We start from the raw sequence: 20,287 nt of genomic DNA, 5'->3' as shown, positions 1-20,287 counted from the left end.
GATGAATTAGATGGGTGGAGGGATGAATGGGGAAGATGGGAACCTAATATAAAAGACACTGTGGCTGAATTGAAATGGCCCTCACTTTAAAAAAGGTTACTTGTGCTGGAGATAAACGTGGTAAATCCAGATGGGTGGATCGGAACTAGAGCGCCATCCAGCGGTGATCATGCTTGTGTGGATTCATGTAACGTCCCTCATCTGACAGTAGAGGTTTTGTTGGGATATAAATGGGAGCAGAGAATTAAACAGACTGAGAAGGCCTTGTGCAAGCTGCATTTTTAATATACATATACACATATTTTAATTTAAAGTAACAACTGGGGTCAAACAACAATAAGTCAACACTATTTGAATCTCAAACTCACTCTAACCACTGTCCGGTGTGATTCAAAGTAAAAGTTTGATGAGTATTTATTCGATTTCTCTAACTTGAACGTACACATGTTTCTGTCTGATAACATGACGCGTGAAATGCGGATACAACCCAAGATAGTCTATAGAGAAGATGAACCACCAGAGCAACCAATTCTTATACCAATAGTAACATGAATATTAATATATTCCAACTGCTATAGAAGATGTGTATCTATATATTTCACACGCCTCACAGGTTTACTCTCTCTATATATAAATAGATATTTTGTATTTATATGATTTTATATTTTTGCTGTATCGTTTTCCCATTATAGCTTTCTATTTTTGTCTTCAGTTTTCATAGAACAATGCCTTTGCTTTTAAAATGTGTTGTTTATTTCCCATAATTAATTTATACAGGGATCCATTTTTTGATCCCTGTATTGTCTTTGTTTGTCTATGTCTGTTGTGTTCAAATATTTTAGTTTAGTTTAGTGAATCTCAATGGAACCTTCCTGGTAAAAAAAAAGAAAAGAGGATAGATAAAAGTAAAATAACATATTTAGGACATCGTTTTTAAATGTCACTTTCGTTTATAATTATTTCCCCACTTAATATGTGACCTGTGAAACAAACACACAGCAGATTCACTGTATGCGAAAAAATAAACTTAATTCTTCTACTCATTTTACAGTGAGTTTTATTTTTTAAAGGCACCGGGAAACCAGTCAAAGTGAGACCTCTCGCCCCGCCTCCCCTTCTACCACCTCTGTGAGCGGACTGACAGGACATGTCGAAGTGACGTCATCGTATCGGGAGGAGGCGACGGCGGAGTTACGGCCGTTTGACAGAAGAAGAAGAAGAAGCAGCAGCAGCAGAAGACGAAGAAGAAGGTGATGAAGAAGATGAAGAGGAGGAGGGTGTGAATGGGTGTGGCAAGCGCTTACCTGTCCGCTGTTGCACCTGGAGCCGTCTGTCGTGACTCTACCTGCCGTTCGTCGAGTGTCCTTCTCCGGCAGTGAGACGTGGAAGTGTGGCTTCGGTCCGGAGCAGAGCGGAGCGGGATCTGGATCCGAAGGTGCGTCTGGGCTTTTTTTTGTTTGTTCAGCGAAACAACGTCACTGTCACCGACATTTACAACAACGCTGCTGCTGCCTTCACGTGACGGGACGTAGCTTTGAGCCCGAGTCGTGAAGTGTTTCTGTCTCAGCTGCTGTGTCTCTGGAGGTAATGTGTAGGTGGCCAAGGTTACAGGAAGTGAAAACCTGTGGAAGTTGGAAGTTGGAAGCTAATGTGGTGTTGTGTGCTAGTCCCTGTTGACACATGTAAACCTGTCTGTCTCTAACGTGGCTGACTCACCATCACAAACACACCGTATCTCCAGAGTGGTTGTTTAGTTCTATTACGTTATTAGGAACTGAATTGGTTGGATCAACAGGTTTAACTGGGCTACATGGTCACTTCCCCTCTCTAATCCCAGCATTGTAGCACGGGGGAGGACACAGGTGGAGGACTTTGGTCACTAAAACCATATTGAGGTTACTGCTACATATATCCATCCATATGTTGCTTATGCATTGTGTAAACACAGTGAGGTCGTGTAACACTTAAGTGATCTACTTCAGGTTTGCGCTGTTTCTAAAACGTGTATTTGCTCTGCTGATAAAGAAGAGTTTCAGTCAATCAATCAAATCGTGTTTGTACAGCCCATATTCCTAAATCACAATTTCCTTCACTGGATTTAACAAGGTGCGACATCCTTTACACTTAACCCTCAATATAATCGAGAAAAACTAGCTTTTAATACAGGAAAGAAATGTCGAAACCTCAAAGAGAACCTCAAGTAAGTGATCCAATAGATTAAAACCACAACATGCATTCAGGAGCAAAAAATCCTCTTTTTGACTTAAAGGAAATAATAATGTGATATTTAGGAATGTCGACATATGTGAACATTTATCTGTATTTCATCTTTAGCCCTCACTTCCAGCCTTTCATTCAGGTTTTAAAAATTTGACATCCTTCCCTCTATTATCTGTATCGCCTCTCCTCTTGAGGGTCGCATGGGGAGCTGGAGCCAATCCCTGCTGACACTGGGCAAGAGGCAGGGTACACCCGGGACATTGTATCAGAGCATATACACACATATACAGCCAAACAACCATTCACCCTCAAATTCACAAATGTGAACAATTCAGAGTCTTTAACAAAACTATTCCCACTCTTTGTGTGTTTGGACTGCGGGAGGAAGCCAGGGTACCCAGAGAAAACCCACTTAGACCCGGGGAGAAGATGCATACTCCACAGAGAATGACTCCGGCTGAATCGAAGTGCAGTGCTGGCCACCACACCCTTCTTTAAATTTGTCTTTGAATATTATTATTACTGTCTTTTCCCAGGATGCTAAGAAGATCCTGACTCGTGGCCCCAACATGAGTGTGACGTCATGGTTCCTGGTGAGCAGCTCTGGCACACGCCACCGGCTGCCACGAGAGATGATCTTTGTCGGCCGGGATGACTGCGAGCTAATGCTGCAGGTTTGTGTGAATCTGTACCCTTAAGGGAGAGCGTAGAGGGAATGTGTGCACTAGCTTTCCTGAAGCCTGCGTTTACACAGCAAACAGCGGCACGCTGTCGTATGAACCCTAACAGGTATTCGCTTTAATGTGTGAAAAGATGCCATGGATGTGTAGCATTGCTCCTCACTCGTATCTGACAGGACAGCTCATCACATAAATAGGTGGAACACCAGTGGGAGGTTCATGGCATTCCTTGTGTGTGTGCATTTCTCAGTGTGTAACCTGGTGACAGCTCCTCCACACAAAGTTGCTCCTGACAGCCTTTCAAGCAGGGATCTAAAACATTGCCAAAGTATTCTTGTTCTTGTGTTTTGCCTTCCATGCTTTGTCAGTTCTAAACACAATTTCTTTGTGGTATTTGTATCAAACTCTCCCTCCCATTTTCTCCCCATGCTGCATTTAGGCCGATGAAGAGGAATGCTGCCTCAGAAGCGGTTGTTTATGCTCTCCTCATTCCGTGTGTTATGCTCAGAAAAGCCCTGCCAACCACAGCGGTCGGTCAGATTGAAAAGTTGCTCACGTCCTCATTTAGGCGTCGCCGGATTCAGGAAAAAACCCTCAGCTTGTTCCAGTCTGAAATGATGCAGACTTGATCCACTGTTGCTCTGCTCAAATGCTTAGGATAACTTCCTGACTTGGAACACTATTAGGTTTCGATCCCAAATAGTTTTTAACCCTTTAATTTGTAGGTTTCTCTCTGGTTTGTAGCTCTGTGCATTTTTGTCCATTCAAACCTCAGTTTCATGTCTGTAACAAGAGAATCCTGCTTGGCTTGAAAAGCAGAGATTGAGTCTATGTTGAGTCATATCAAATGGCATAGCTGTGGGCTTCTACTTAAATGTTTGGACTTTCCATGGCAAGTGGGGCCTGATAAGTGTCTGTGTCTCTATGACCAATATCTATTCTGTAGTTCAGTGGTGTATTTGTTTTTTCCCAGTACAAGAGCCAGTGTTTTCTTTCTGATAAAGGAAGCAAAACACAGCCAAAGCCTGTAGAGTAAGGAATGTGGAATTCTAAAAAGCTGTCACTCAGTTGACCTTATCAGTTGAGTAAACTGATAAATTCACCACTTCAGCCCGGGCAATATTCTCAAGAAGTTATTTGGAAGTCCACTCATTGAACAGGCCACTGCTAAAATCATTGAGCCATTGCTGAAGACCCACTTCTTCCTACTGGCCTTCAAATCTAGTTTGAGACCTTCATCTCATCTGTCATTGTCCAGTATTTTAATCCTCAATTATTCATTATGCTTGTTTCTCTTGCTTTTTATTTCTATTTGTTCTTTGTTTTTATATAAAATGTTCTATTCTTTTATACATTGACTTGTTATATTACCAGTGCATACAGAGAGACGGTTGTAATTTAGTGAGTGAGTTAGGAGGTCACCTTCACTCTTTGTGAATCTGTGTGTGACAAGGACACACTAATGAGCAGAGAGGAGAGAGTGAGTCAGCCTAAATCACTTACTCGGTTTAACTGATGAAAATTGGAGGTCAGCATATTTCTCCTCTATTTAATGGCTTGGGTGTTGGTGGATTAGAACCATCTTCACCATCATCTCTTGCTTTGTTCAGAAGTTTACATTGATCTCAAACAGAGAAGAGTAGTTAGTTCCTACACTGGAGAAACAGACAGTGCTTGATGTTTTGTCTTGAAACATTATTGTAAACAAATCCAAAGAGAAGCCAATTGATTGGTTGTTGATTTTTCTGTCCATCCTCAAATAGATGAATTGACTAACTTGCTTTACTCTTCTCTCTCTAGTCTCGCAGTGTGGACAAGCAGCACGCTGTGATCAACTATGAACCGAAAACGGATGAGCACATGGTGAAGGACCTGGGCAGTTTGAATGGGGTGAGTGAGTCCATCTCTAGTTTCAGCCCAGAGTGATAAAAGCTCCTGAGCTCCCTGAAGGCTCCAGTCTTTGTGCCAATGACAAGAACGGTTGGTCAAACAGTAGAAATCAGGAGACTGGATCCTCCTTTTTTCTCTCTCTTTTTCTCCCTCACATTCTTCCTGGTCCATGCTGAAGCCCCCAATCCCTCCCTTCACCCCTCTGTTGCCACCTCATTGCACCATTATCCCAACGAAATCCAGAGTTGAGCAGTGGGAGAAACCGTGCATTGTTCTCACAGAGTGTTTCTTTCGGCCTCGGTCACTGCAGCCAAATTAATCAGAGCAGAACAGTGCACGGACCTGTAACTGAAATCCAACATGGCTGTGTTTTCTCCTCAATTATCTTCATTGAATCTGGGTACACAAAGTCTGTTCTTCAAACGTTCAGCTTTGTCTTTCTTGATGGTTACAGATCTGAAGATAAAACCTAGAATGGCTCTCCTACCAAATACAAGTTCAGGCAGAAGATGATCAGCAGCGTTGCATGTTTATTTACACCTGGCCATTAAGCATTCTACAACAGCTGAGACAGCCATTACATAACAACTTAATCTCATCAGAGATTTAATGTGTTGTGTGGATGAACTTTCAATGGGGAAAGGGCCAATTGCAAAGCACCTTATACCAAAGTACATGAGTGCGTGCCACAAGGAATTAAGAGAGCCTTTCACCTGTGAGTCAATGCGTTTACTTCATTAACAAACAGTGAAAATGATTTTGGCTTCATGTTGCTTGTCTTTCTCTTGCAGACGTTCGTGAATGACCTAAGAATCCCCGACCAGAAGTACATCACCTTGAACCTCTCCGATGTGATTCGATTTGGTTACGATATCCTTCACATTTTATGATTATTTAAATTGTATTCACATATTTGGGTTAACTGTGAAATTATCTGTGTGATTCATGTGAAACAGACGTTCTGCTCTTTGGTTGAAACCCTTTTAGTTGGTGATTAGCAGACCAGGCTGGAATGAGCCAGTCGTCAGCAGCTGTTTCTCTCTCAAATGTTTTGCATTGTTTTCCTCCTCTGTGGTCTTTCAGCCCATTGGCATGTTAATCCCCTGTGGGTTTTCAGTCAGGGGTTTTAGATTATAGTCAATTGTGAACAGAAAATCTCCTGCACCCTTTGACCCCCCGAAAGCAGAAAAAAAATGAATGGTGAAATGTAGGTTGGATAACAGGGGGAGAGCTGTTCAGTGATCAGAACTGAACACACAAATGCGGGTCGTGTCATGTCATGTGATAGTGCACATGTCAAGGAGTGGAGTGTGCTGCTTATTTGAAGTATAGCAGGTTTTTACTGGTTATCTTTTTCAAAGAACACTTGACCACCTTGGTAGAGAAGGTGTAGACTAGACATCAACACAGATTCAGTAAAAGAAAAACAAACTTCACAAGTGTCTTTGCCAACAATCTTCTCTAAACCAGATACAATGAACTGTGAATATATAAATAGACACATTATCACATTGTTTTTGAATTTTTGTTTGTTCTTTAACTCATCCTGCACATGCTCATGTATATATCCTGGAGAGGAGTCAACACAAGGTCCCAGAGGAAGCTCTTAAAGTAAGTAACACTGACAGTCTATTCCTTTTACCCTAGGCTGGCAGTGCCGTAATGCCTTTTACGAGAAACGCTTTCTATGGATCGCCGTTTAATGATAAAGTATAAGTAAATGCATCCCATCATCGACAATATCTTTCTTTAAAATCTTTCTCTCTTTGTCTGATACAAATTCACAGAGGCCTTTAAACTCACTTTGAATGAACAAAAACAAGCACATGCTCTAAAAACGTCATCGGGTAATCTGGGGACTTAATATTTTCGTGTTAAAAGCTTTTTTGATTAATTTTCCATTATAATCGATTGATAGACATGTTATGTAATGTGTGTTGACCTCAGTTGGTTGAGTTTCTTTGCCGGCAGCTCACTGAGAAGTAACTGTTGAAAAGTCTTCCTCGTTCTGTGTATTGTGTGTCTGAGGGCAGCTCTATCTGTAGTGATTGTTGTCAGAGGGTCCCTCACATCCTGCTTCCCTCCTGTGTCTTTGTGCAGCATGAGAAGTACACCAGCCAGTTGCAGATCGGTGTTAAGGACCTGGAGGCCAAGACGAAAGAAAAACATCTGCTCCAGTCTTCAGAAAAGAGTAAACACTCTCTTTTCAATGTCAAACTGCAGGACAAGACTGAGCGAAGAGCCCACTCACTCACAGGTAAACAGCTTCCATTCATACACACGCAGACTCAATCATGGCCAGTTTTCTGCTTGCACAAATACATTAACTGTTCTTGCAGCCTTGGAGGAACTGCTTTACCCTAAGTGGATTTGAATTCCCTGTTCACACACTGGGAAGAGGAAGTCTTTGTGGCTTCGTGTCCTGCATGACTTTGGCGGCAGATCTCTTGATAAGGCCCCTGTGGCTTCTTTTATTAAGAGCTTCCCTGGTGTGAGATTAAGACGCCATGTGAGCGGAGAGGCCAAAGGTACAAGCCTATGGAGTCAGTAAAGAAATAGATCTTGAAATCCCAGAGTTGGCAGGATGATTGCACATGACTCGGGGCTCGCCAGACAGGCTGAGCGGTGAGAAATTAAGGACAAAAGGTCTTATCTCTGTCAACCATTGCTGATTGCTGACCTCAGGTGGGGTACTGCTGACACTGGGCCACCACGTGTCGTGTGAGATTAGAAAGGTGTGTGGGGGGGGTGGGAGCCAACTTGGCACTTCTGTCCTTGTAGGCTGAGGTGGATTTGTTGCTGTTTATGTTTACAGTCGCTCTTTCACACTCTTTCTGCGCTGAGCTCTACTGAGTAAATCCAATTTTACAGTATAGGGGAACAGTCGGAGAATTGTTAGTCTGAGGGAAGCACTTTGTGACTGGAGCTCATTCACAGTTCCCATTCCAGCTGCTGTTGATTTAGCAATTCTCATGTTTTCTTCTCCATAATCGCCCTTGTGAGCTTGGAGGGAAAACCACAACTTGTGCCTAGAATAGGACATTCACTGTACTAGGCTCTGACTGCCTTATAAATGTGTCTTTGAACTGTTTAAATCATTTGCCTTGTTTTAGTAATGTGTTTCCTACTAGGATGATTGTATCTCCTGCAGCTTAGAGATAAACCACAGTGATCCACTAAACATGCGACCGCAAACTCTTTGCTGGGCACATTCACGGCTGCAGCGTGACTGCAGCTTTGCCCTGTGTTGTTTTGACCCAGTCCACGTGTGAGATGACAACACTACCCGGATGATAAATTAACAGTGTCAACAAGATAAGGCAGTTTTCATAGTATGTGAGAGAAGATAAAGCACGACTTGGTTTGCACACTTACAATAAGTCGGGTGTGTTGCGTCTTTTTTTCAGATAACAAAAAATAGACCCTGTCCCTCACAACAGCAGCCTTTGCTCCCTGTCTTCCTTTTTTACGACTTCATATCTCTGTGTCTTCGTAAAAAAATGGATTCTCTTTGACTGAATTTGTTTGGCTTGTACCCTCGACATAAATGTTTTGTGTACTCTGGATTGAACTCTGCCAGGACCTATTCAGTGTTTACTAAAGGCGCTAAATGTATGGTCCAGTTTTCCATACATCAGGACTATATGATTTAAAATATCCTAAATTCATAATCCTTTTTTAAAGGAATTGCTCACGTTGTCACCTACTGTACTTTCATAATATCAAGTTTCTGTACAAAGCTTACCCCAAAAAATATCTAGTGTTGAATTGTATTCAGTACAGATAACATATTGGTTAACTGGTTTGTTGAGGAATATGTCCCATAGTAAAAAGTGCTCATGGTAATTTCATCTTGTTCCATCTTGGGTCCTTGTGGTCATCTTTGCTCATTACCAAATCAATAAACTCCACATAAAGCGCAATCCTCAGTCCACTGGCCCTGTGACGCTCACTCGTGTTTTCCTAAGCTAAAAGCAGAGGCTTGGGTAAGGGGAAAGGAATTAGTAACGTGCCCTGCTGCTCGCCCCGTCACTCTGTTGATGTCTTATTGTGTGTGTCCAAGGCAACAGTGGTGCAGTGCTGCTGATGCTTAGGATTGTGGAGTTGCTTGACACCAGTTAAGAAACCTTATCAGGGAAATGAGCCTTCATTACCCAGGTTGCACCTGTACAGGAAGTTGAGTATATACCGAGGTCAGTGCGCAAACTATGCGCAAACCACAGTATCACTGTCAACAAAAATCGTCTGCTTAGATTGCCTGGTTATCCTACTGTCCGTATCGTATCTTTTTTCTTAAAAGATTAGGATTAGCTTCATCCCGACCCACACAAGGAGGATTATGTTTTGGTGGTTTGCGTGATACAGTGTGTCCCTCACTACTCTCTCTGTGTCATGGGAATGTGTGGAAATTATAAAAAGGCCAAAGGCTTTTGATAGTGTAACACTTTACTTTTGAGCTCATGTGTCTTATGTTTTTGTAAGACAAAACATTAACACAACAATGTTTTATCGTGTGACTTGCATGTATTTACCCACAGAAGTCTGTATCAATCCAGTTCCTCCTTTCTTTTTGTCCCTCTGCCTAATGTGTGTGTGTCTGTTTTTTTGTGTTTGTCTGTTAGCTACCACCGATTCTCCGATATCCAAGCCCACTCCTCTGTATGGCCAGCCATCGTGGTGGGGGGAGGATGAGGACCCTGCCAAGAAAAAGCGAAGCAGAGGTGGTAAATCGCCAGAACAGGAGTCTCCAGGTCAGAGAATGTATCTTGTATTTTTACTGTTATGTGCACAAGCCCATGACTAAATTATGACATCTATAATAAAGTGTTTCAACCTTTAAATCAAAACTTGTGCTACAGAGTAATTTTTCTTTAATTGTATCGGGATATGCCATGTCTAGGAATTAGATTCTAATTTGTAGGGACATGTTTTTCTATGGCGCTTCTATCTGCTGCCCTTTGTGGGTCACTGAGAGATGGATGGTGTTAAGCCCAGGGCAGGTTTCTGGCTGCCAGTTGTGGATGGCTAGCCAGGCAATACCATGCCAGGGCATTGCTGGTCTGCCTCATGATGGATTATGAACCTCTAAGCTGCTGTGTGGGTGTGTCTGCTTGTGTCAGTGTGTGTGTGTGTGTGTGTGTTTGTCTCATGCTGCCCTGGTTGATACAGATTATTCCTGCTCCCCTCCACTGGACTCTGAGCTCATAGTGATATCTGGCCTCATAGACCAACTGGCAGATTTGTTTTTCAGTCTAACAGTTGGATACATTGTCTAATTTATGGTTCACCGTTCCATTGATTTTGTGACAGTGTCATCCCAATCAAGTTTTAAAATTTTGTTTGTGAGGATTCAGAGATTTGCTCTGTGTAGCTATAAATATTGGCTTGGAAAGGATCTCAAAAACAACTATTGTACGTCTGCACTTATTAATTAAAGCTTAAAGGGTAATTTCTATAATTAGCAGAAGTAGATTATGTTGAGCCATCACCAATGATTGCTGTGTGTCTTATATTTCTGTTTCTTTTCAACAGAGCATGGTAAAGATTTGACAAAATATGAGATCAACGGTTCTCTGTCCGAAGGTCACGCCAAGTCCATCTTCTCCTACCGCCGGGAGCCCAGCTACTTTGAGATTCCTACTAAGGAGTTCCAGCAGCATCCTGTCAAAAAGCCTGAGTCGCAAGTGCACGAGGTTCCCACAAAGGACACCCCCGATCCCCCCCAGTGTGTCCCTTCCACCCCCACACCTCCCGTGGTCCAGAGCCATGCTTCCTTCACCATCGAGTTCGATGAATGCACCCCAGGTAAAATGAAGATCAAGGATCATGTGACAAAGTTTTCTTTCCGCCAGCAGAGAAAGCTGCCCTCTACGGAGGTTGTCACCACACCCACTGAGGTGATGTCAGTAGAAAGCAAAGTTGCTGATTGGCTGGTCCAAAGCAATGCTAGCATGTTGAGGAGGAGGTCACAGGCTGAGGACATGTACAGCACAATCAGTGACCCGTCATTTCTGAAGAACACCAAGGGTGAGTCCCTTATACAGGCTGCATCCTTACTAATAAGTTTTCATTTTAAAACAGCCTTTTGTAACTAAAGAGATTTTCATCCAAAAGAGTGTTTTAGCTCTGCATCAGTAAAAATCCCCATCCATACGAATCGGTTGAAAACGCAGATCACTTGACACTGGGAATGTGCATGCTGGTGTACACGGGACGCAAATTGTCCACTCTGCAGCTGGTTGCTTCCTTACAGTAGCAAATACTACAAACAAGAAACAATAACGGTGAAAAGTAAGACAAGGGATTCATTTTTTGGGACCAATGATGAGGTGGCACTGTGACTGACTGTAAGTGTTTGCAATGTTATGCCTTCACTACTTGTAGTCGAGACATGACTGAGAAAAACCAAGCAGGAAGCATATGCAGGTGACCGTGTCATTGTTTCCAAACATCTCTTTTTCTGTCATACGACAACGCAGCCCTGGAGTTTTTAAACTCAACGGGAACAGCAGCGTTTCCTAACTTCTTTGTTTTAGGCTCTCAAACTCTACTTCAACTAGTGTGGATGGTAGGCATAAACGTAGCAATAGTGATGTGTTTTAAAACGAAGATGTACTAGTTTGGATGTAGCCACAGTTTGTGTTTCTGTTTACCAACAACTGCTGTAGTTTCTTAGCGGGTGAACTGACTTGTTGTCTTTCCATCATCAGCAAACCCCCATGAAGATGGCACCCACAGTGATTCAGGGGATCCTACAATCAATGGGAATAATCTTCTCCCATCAGAACATCAAACGGTGTCCCAGGTTTCTCCACAATCTAAGAGAAGCCCGATCCCACAACAGCTCACCACCCCTGACTCTGAGGAGCCTTTGTCCTCCTCACCTCCAGAGTCACAGTCCCTCTCCAGTCTCGACAAGACTGAGCCACAACAGGCTTATGTCATAGAATTCCTAGATGAGAATCCAAGAAAAAAGCGCTCCCAGTCGTTCACCAATAACTCTTCCCCGCCTGAGCCCTCAGGCCTCAGGGTGCAGCAGGAGAAGGAAAGGAAGAGCTCAAGCCCATCTGCGGAGAGACAAGTCGCCACCACCCCACCAACCCAACGATACACTGTCCCCCTGAAGGGCCTCGCTTCCACAGGTCCCCAAAGAGCTGGCTCATTACGAAGGGAGAAGACAGAAGACCGAATCAGCACCAACTTTTCCTCCCGGTCTTCGCCTTCAGTCCCGGTAAAGCCCTTCAGCAGTGTGGGCCGGAGATCCAAACTCGCCCAGGAATTCACAGCTGAATTGCACAAACAGGCAAAAAAGGTCCTTTCTTCCAATTGGGAGAAAACTACATCTAGTTCCCCTCCAGCAGCAAAACCAGAGGCAGTTTTAAAATCACAGGCCAGTCCCCCTCCCCTTAATTCTACCTACCAGCCACAGACTTCCTCTCCGATCCACAAGCCTATTCCCCTCAAGGCCCCTGTGATGCCCCCAGTGTCTCACCTTGTGGAAGTCAAGAGCCCCCTTCTCAGCCCCAGAGCCGAAGAGGACGACTGTCTGAGTGATGCAGGAACTTACACCATCGAAGCAGATCTCCAAGATAAAGAGCTGGAAGAGGCACGGAGCAAGATTGACAAGGTGAGTCTTTCAATCTATTTTGTGTTCATTCTAAAAGCAAAGTTGCTTTTAGAATGCATCATGTTCCTTAAAGGTAATAAAAGCTGGTATTACAATTCACCAATGTCTCATGGAGAAAGTCCCACTTCTCCGTGCATACACTTATCCACTTGCGATGCTTTGTTCCTGACAGGTGTTTGGTGTTGTTGAGAGCCCAGAGCGAACCAACCAGAGTGAAGCAGAAACATCATCAGCATTTAGGCCTGTTATTGGGCAGGGCAGGGAGCAGCATAGTCTGAGTAGCAGTGGGCAGGTGAGGCCAGCTCCAGAGCAGGGACAGAGTCTGGTGAAGGTAAACAGTCCTGCTCCGGGTGGGATCTGTTGATAAATTATATTAATGTCAGCTCTAAAGACAATGACTCAATGCGTTTGGTCAATAAATCATAACTGTTGCACAAATCAGCGTGCACTGCTGTCTTGATTTACCCTCTTGGAATTTCGGTTCTTTTTGGTTTCTCTGATATGATTTTGTGATTTCTTGCAGTTTCTGGGTTCCCTCTTTGGTTTTTCTCTCTAACCAAATACAAGTTTAAAAAAAAACTTCACTTGTCCCTCATAATTTCTAATGACCCAGACTGATGTTTGATATCTTCTCTGCTCTTAATATTAACATTGTTTCCTACTCAGGGAATCATATTGTTTTACCTGTGCTTTCTTCAAAATGTTGTTTCTTCTCTTGAATAAGTTGACTGTTTTCTCATGCAGGTTCAGCAAGCAGCTGCAGTGTTACAGGGGGCTCCTAAGTGGATGTCTTGCTGGGCCAGCTTGGCAGACAGCTACACAGAGTCTGGCCCCTCGTCTGGCCTCTTTGACGCTTCTTCCCAGATGGAGCTGTCAGGAGGGGGTAAGCGTCTGATAAGATACGATTCTATTTGAAATGATAATGAGACAACCTGATAAATATGAATGATATTCCGTTTCAATACATGTGGTTAATTTGCGTTAAAACTCTTCCACTTCAGCACAAGGTACAATCGTCAGCAAGGCCTCTCTCAGCCGCAGCTATGACAGTACAGACTCAAGGGCTCGACGCATCCTGCCCCAGGTACCAGTGGGGGAGAAGAGTGACGTTACAACTCCCAGCATTCATGTTCATTATGACCCCCATTCAACATTCAATGTAGAAGAGAATAGCCTAGTGGGCCGCACTTCAGAGGATGGCATTCACAGGTTGTCAGTGCAGGACGAGGTAGAGCCTGACAGCCTGAGTGACGCCAGCAAGTCCAGTGATGGTTCCATCATAGAGCAGAGGAGGAGACAGCTGTCGGACACAGAAGAGAAGACACTTGGTGAGAAGTCCAGACTCTCAACCAAACCTACATCATTCTACATCGAGTCAGACGAAGCTCCGTCCAAACCTGAATATAGAGGCTTGAAACCAGGCACACCTAAGGCTGAGAATAAACTTGTAAACAAAACTTACTCAACAGTCACCATGACCAAACAGAGAGGTAACCAGGACTTTGGAAAAGTCAAACCCAGCGCATCGGCTCCTATCCTGAGCGAGAGTGCTCAGAGTCCAGAGTACAAAGAGGCCAGGACAGTATCTCCATTAATCAGACAAGAGAGCTTCACCAAGGAGCACCCTAGCAACCCCAGATTGCCTAACATCTCTAGCCAGTCTGCTCAGAAGGATCCCGACTCTGAATTATTCCCGAGAGCCTGCAATCAGGACACTCACTCTTACCTGAAAGAGACGGAGGATGTTCTGGCTGTTCTGGAGGCCAAACTTAAAGCAGGACAATCAGGAAGCACTCCCTCTCCAGTAATGGACTCTCTCTCTGCGGAGTCTGATGTGGATACCTCCAGCACAGTCAGCCAGCATAGCAATACAACCAAGCAAAACACACTGATGAAAAAACCCTCTGTTATTGGCCTCCATAGGGAAAAGTCTTCAGCCAGTATAGCGAGTCAGGACTCAAACCATCAGTCCGTGTTGTCAGAAAAGCGTCGTCCTCAGCGAGCTGACAGCAGCAGTAGGACTGAGTCTTTCAGGAGGCCAGTTGGACTGAGACGTAGTGTTGGGAAACGTGGTTCCACAGACCTGAGTGATGACCCTCAGAGCTTACCTTACTCTGATCAGGAGTCTAACAACTACCAAGCCCGCAAAAAATACACCATGGCCCATCAGAAGGAGGAAACAAAGCCCACCAGAGTGTCTCAGCCCTTGAGTCGTGCCAACAGTTTGTCGGCGCCGAGACCCACCAGGGCGTCCATGCTGCGTCGCGCTCGCTTGGGAGAGGCCTCAGACAACGAGGGCACGGAGACGGACAGGCTGACCCAGGAGGCGGCCAACATCCAGTCTAAGCAGCCGCAGGAAACCAAGAAACTCACCAGGCTGGATATGCTGGCGATGCCTCGAAAGCGGACGGGCTCTTTCAACACGACCAGCGACACCGAGTCGTCCTCCGTCCCACATGGGATGGGCAGGAGCTCAGGATTCTCCAACCGCAGCACAGAGTCTGGCGGTAGCTCTGTTCGACGGGCTTCTATTCCGGGAGTAAAGTCAGGGGAAAGGCCGCAGAAAGCAGAGCTCAACAAGACTCCAATCACCCGCGGACGTTCAAGCAGTGCCAAATATGCCACCAGCACGGCAAGTGAGTATAACACAGACCCTCACACATACCTGTCTTATTTAAAGTCAAATATTTTGATTGTCATAACTACTGTATGTCCGTATAACTCATCATAGAAAAGAGGTTAAAGGTCTGTCAAGCTGTGGCCGTGGTGAATGGGTTTTAAACAAATCCTTGATAATCTATATTTTAGGAAATATATCCTAGGCTTTCTATTTTCTATACTTTCTATTTTGGAAAGTGGGAATTGATTCTGGACTTGTTGATAACAATAATACTAACATTAATACAATACTTTCAAATAAACTTAAATATTTTCCTTTATCTCCACACTGTTCTCATGCAGTTTATGGTAATATGTGACTTCACCTTTATTTACAGTCATACCATGGGGATATTGTGGACATGTTGAAAACTACACTACTACTACCAGCCCTGCACAAAAGGAATTACTGTGTGGTCTGGTACTCAGCTGTAGTACTGTGGAAGTGAACTGCTCATTTCAGTTGTTAAATTATTTTTGAAACATTGAATTGGTCACAGTTGTAGTGATGAGGACTTCCACAGCACCTTACCTGACTCTTCTGGGAAGTTTTTTGGTGACTACCTGAAATACCTGGTGGTGATTTTCTGGCCTTTACTCTTTGACTCTCGTCTGTTTTCTTCCTCTTTTTCTTCTTTACCCGCCCTCCTCTGTAACTCAAACCAAATCACGACGCCAAGGCTCCAGGAGGCGACAGCAAGGCTCTGACTGTACCTCTACCTCCGACGAGGAGTACGACTCAAACCAGAGCACCCCTAAACACAAACGCTCCCAACCTTCCTCAGCTTCCCACAGTCCACGCAATCAGCCTCGGCCCCAGCCGCTGGTCGCCCTGCATCCGAAAGCCAGCGGAAAAGATTCTGAGGGGGAGAACCACGAGGGAGACGCCCTCCAAAACTGGTCCACACACAGTGCTCAGATTGCACGGTAAGACACAAGATAGATTTAATTTAGTATAACAAACCTTTTTTCTGTTGTGGATACTAATATGTTTTCTAAAGGTTATATCAGTGTGACATGAAAGATGATGTCACCCCTGCAGCCTTTACAGCTTCATGTTTGAGTCAATTTAAGATTTGACCCATACATGCAAAATAAGATATAACAAATATGAAATAAAACTAACTTTATAATAGTATATAACACAAATATGATGCTCTGTAGAAAATAGATTAACTACTGGAAAGTTTTTACTGATATAATAAATTGGCAGAAATAGAATTTAACAGTTTAACAATTTCTTCTGTTCCTGATATGGATCATCTTTGTAAAGAAAGAAAAGGTTTTACATTCAGTGGAAACTGTTCTTATTTCCGGCAGCCATCTTTCTAATAAATGTTTCCTCCCTTCTAGGTTGAGTCAAGACCTTGCTAAAGACCTCGCTATCTTGGCCAGAGAGATCCATGACGTGGCGGGGGATGGTGAACCACAGAGCGCTGGAGCAGAGAGCAGCGCGCCCACGTCCACAGTGACTGCTCACGAACAGGTGCATCACAGTGGATATCTTATACTTGGTGCAGTTGCTGATTAATGGCACAGAGGCATTAAATCCTTATTTTTTAATTACCTCAGACAGAGGAGGATTCTCTTTCTATCACAAGCTACACTACAAAGAGGAAGTCTCTCTCACTGCTTTAGATGCAGGTTCCTAAATTGCTACCAATTGTTGCTACACTGTTCCCCAAAATGTTCACTAATCAGTCACTTAGTATAGAGCAGTACCTCATGGTTTCCTCTCTTTTTTTATCGCTTTATTTATTCATCAGACATGTAGTTTGTCTCTTTGTCTGTCTCTCTTACCTCGTGACACTAATGCCTGATTGTTTTTGCAGCTTGTTCAGCATATTCCAGAGGCTGGTCTGAACTATCAGAGAGTTCCACCAAGTTCTGCCTCGACGAGGGAACCTGAGCCGAGCTCCAGGGACCGGGAGCAGAACGGCAGGCAGCGAGCTCGGAGCAGTGACGAGGTTTGACACAGCATGCTGCTCCTCCTCGTTGCTACCACCACTGTGATGGGAGCATGGACAGATCATTCTTTATTAAGTTTTTTTTTTCACGTTTTTTCCTCTAGCTCGTTGTGGACAATCTGATGTTGAACCCAGTGACTCAGATCATCGTGGCCATCAGAGAAAACACTGAGCAGCTTGCTGATAAAATTAAGTAAGATGTAAACAAACATCACACACATGAACATCCTTCATTCCCATGCTTAGTCCAGGTTTGATGAAAAACTTTATTGACCTTGTCTAACAGCCAGATGGCACTGAGCCAATAATCTTATTAAATTAGTATAACCCGGTGAGTCCACATACAGACTCCGTCTTACGGACAGAGACAACAGAGATTTAATCTTCTAAGTAGATTAGTCGCTGAATAAACATTTGTCTTAGAAAATTTCCATCGTTAACTGTACCCTGTTTTTTTCACCGAGGATTTATTTGATCAAAAATTAACCAGACTTCAAAGAAGAAAAATATACTGTGTGTTAAGGTCCCCACCACTAAAATGCTCTTAGAAGGTCTTGTACGTCAGTATTCCTTAAATGAAATCAATTTTATTTTTTTAAGAACTCTGTAAAGCAACAGCTTCCTAAAAACCGGTATTGTACCCGCAGGGTACTGTTCCAGGACAGGGCGGATATCTGGGAGCAAATTGAGGCAAAGATGAACTCTGACAATGACGTCCCTGTCGTCAAAACCTCCAACAAGGTCAGTGATTTTTACGGGGGGATTTCCATAGAACATTTTCAAGTGAAATGCACTTTAAAGAATAATTGTGTTTGAGCTAAGTCAGACATTTGTATTTTAGGAAATCACATCAATCTTGAAAGAACTCAGGAGAGTTCAGCAACAACTTGAAGGTGAGTGACACCATAGACAACATAAATGTATAAACAGTACATCTAATATACACATATTTTGTATTTCTGTTTCATGCCAAGGTCACCACTAATTTACAAATCAGTTAAACTTCCTCCAGTATTTCATTTTAAAAATGTGGAGAAAAGGGGAAGAAACCCAATAGAAATTCAATAATAGAAAGTTTACATATAACATATCTATAAATTTAAGATGGAATTAATCTTTATCTGTGTAAAACTTCTGTATAATAATACTTTTGTTGCATTTCTCTGTCCAGTCATCAACACGGTCATGGAGCCCGGTGGGCAGCCGGAAGCATCGAAGGCTTCTTCCTCCTCGTCTGGAGTTCGCCTCTCCAGAACTCCTTCATCGCGAGACTGGAGAACCGTCCATTCCATCTCTAAAAGAGGCGGCGGCCCGAGGCCCAGTGAGAGCGTCAGGAGAGCAGCGGTGACACCAGACGATGTCAGACAGGGATATTTAGTGTGAGGTCGACACGGCCCTGAACTTCAGCTGTGGCCTCGCACACGCAGGTGTCCGACCATTGTGTTCAAAATGAAAACAACAGGGAGGAAGTGAGACTAGATTCACGGAACCGTACCTTCCTGCACATGCACACATACATAGTACTGCACTATGAGCACTTCACACCTACACAGCACTGTAACCCACGGTGCCTAAAGCCCTTAAAATATGCTCATTTACAGGCTGACATATACGGTGATGATTTGAGGAAGTATCATAGCCCCCCCCATCTGAAAGTCCTTGAATATTGATTTGATTCTCTGTTAGAGATCTTCCTCATTATTTACCAATGATATGACCAACATGGCTGATTTTAAAAGCTCTATGTTATTACTTGGTGCAAATTGAAAACCGACCTGAGCTAAATCAACTCAGGGAAACTTATTATCAAATCATACATTTTGTGTTTAGTGATATTTTGAGGAAATAGAACATCATCTTCACAGATGTTAGTGAACTGTGTTTGTTTACTCCGTAAACCCATTGCATTTCCTTTATGTATTTTCTCCATTGATTTTGTCTATGTTTGCCAGTTTTCTCTTTTATAGACCAGATTTGTGGAAGAATGTAAAGTATTTATTAGGGGTGTTCTGTGACACACTGGTATTTTGTAACCGAGTCAACATGATTTTGGGAGCGAGCTGGTAGACCAGCGCATCTTACACTACACCGTTAACACCAGACAATCTATTGTGTATTTATTCCGTTATTTCCCTGAAACATCTTCAGTACATTGGCATCATCGGTGTTTGCTCGGCTGGAGGTGAAATCCCTCAGGAATGTGTTTCCGAGTGGAGGCTGTGGCTGAGTCCCTGGTTCAGTCACCTGGCAACCACAAACTGGAGTGGCTGTAAAACACCAGTAGTCGGTGTCTAAGCCCTCAAGTGCCTCTGAAAAGTCTGTTTTTATTGTGTAAAACCCAATTGGGGGGCTTGAAACGTGTGTGTTGTTGTGTTGTCTTCTGTGACTGAAGAGGACAGTTTCCTTTGACAATCATAAAACAATCTTCTTTAATCGAACTCATCATACGCTACATACACCAATCAGAAGTGACCTCGTGACTCCAGACCGAGGAAATATCCAATCTAATTGGTCCTGTGACAAAAGTAATGTAATGACAACTTGTGTGTAAATCCGATCATTAGTTTCGTTCTGTATGTAAATATCTGAAGATTTGTGTAGATCAGACAAAATTACCTCTCAGTCTTTTGCCGTTTGCACTAATGTAGAACAGCATCATCCCCTGGACCTGATGTTCTGCCAAAGCCTTTAACTCTCCTGCGTGTGACAGATTGTAAATATCTGGTGCTGTGGGGGTTGAAGCGAGGGGGAGAATGGCGACCCAGTACACCAGCACGTTTTTAACTTCCCCTTTCCCAGTCCAAACTCTACGTGTGATTGTAATTGGGATATACCCACAAGTGCCACAGAGCTGTGTGGGGACGACGTTTCATGCAGCCCAACACAGTGGTTGTTTACAAGCTCCGGCGAAACTGAATGTTTGTCCTTCCTCGCTCCAAGTAATGCTGCTCTTCATCGGTGGGATGGTGTTTCCACTTTGTTAAACTACATCTAAGCCCCAGAAAGTCAAAGAGATAAAGATTAACTCTGCGTCTCATGTTTTGATAGTAACTTTCTGTTTCCCCTCCTCCTCGTCCTCCTCCTCTCAGAATGATTTATAGTTAAATGGTATTTATGTTTGGATATTTGTGTCATTTGTTAGATGGTGATTGCAGGTTTGTTTCTTTGTTATTTGAAAATAAATTTGATGAGCAGAGCTGCTTTCTCCGACTCTTTCACATCTCTTCTATTTACTCACAACACCT

The 20,287-nt window shown here is 43.5% G+C and overlaps 1 protein-coding gene across 3 annotated transcripts; it reads left to right on the top strand.

The window, feature by feature from the left end:
* The first annotated feature begins 1,166 nt into the window (after nt 1-1,166).
* On the top strand, nt 1,167-20,242 carry cep170ba (centrosomal protein 170Ba). Of its 3 annotated transcripts, none has more exons than XM_053435318.1 (19): nt 1,167-1,435; nt 2,757-2,894; nt 4,701-4,790; nt 5,582-5,662; nt 6,345-6,401; nt 6,891-7,047; nt 9,413-9,541; nt 10,323-10,817; nt 11,501-12,417; nt 12,590-12,709; nt 13,162-13,300; nt 13,419-15,053; nt 15,861-16,002; nt 16,429-16,561; nt 16,908-17,042; nt 17,147-17,235; nt 17,690-17,783; nt 17,884-17,935; nt 18,214-20,242. In XM_053435318.1, exons 2-19 carry the CDS (start codon nt 2,790-2,792, stop codon nt 18,423-18,425), a joined length of 4,782 nt encoding a protein of 1,593 aa, XP_053291293.1. In that variant the 5' UTR covers nt 1,167-1,435; nt 2,757-2,789; the 3' UTR covers nt 18,426-20,242. The 3 variants fall into 3 exon arrangements, with proteins under 3 accessions (XP_053291293.1, XP_053291292.1, XP_053291294.1); XM_053435317.1 differs by having other exon boundaries at nt 15,756-16,002; XM_053435319.1 differs by lacking the exon at nt 12,590-12,709 and having other exon boundaries at nt 15,756-16,002.
* Nucleotides 20,243-20,287: the final 45 nt, after the last annotated feature.

Source organism: Pleuronectes platessa, chromosome 11 (assembly GCF_947347685.1).
Source record: "Pleuronectes platessa chromosome 11, fPlePla1.1, whole genome shotgun sequence".
Lineage (NCBI taxonomy): Eukaryota > Metazoa > Chordata > Actinopteri > Pleuronectiformes > Pleuronectidae > Pleuronectes > Pleuronectes platessa.
Note: the sequence above shows the minus strand (reverse complement) of the source record. Positions and strands in the feature narration are given on the sequence as shown.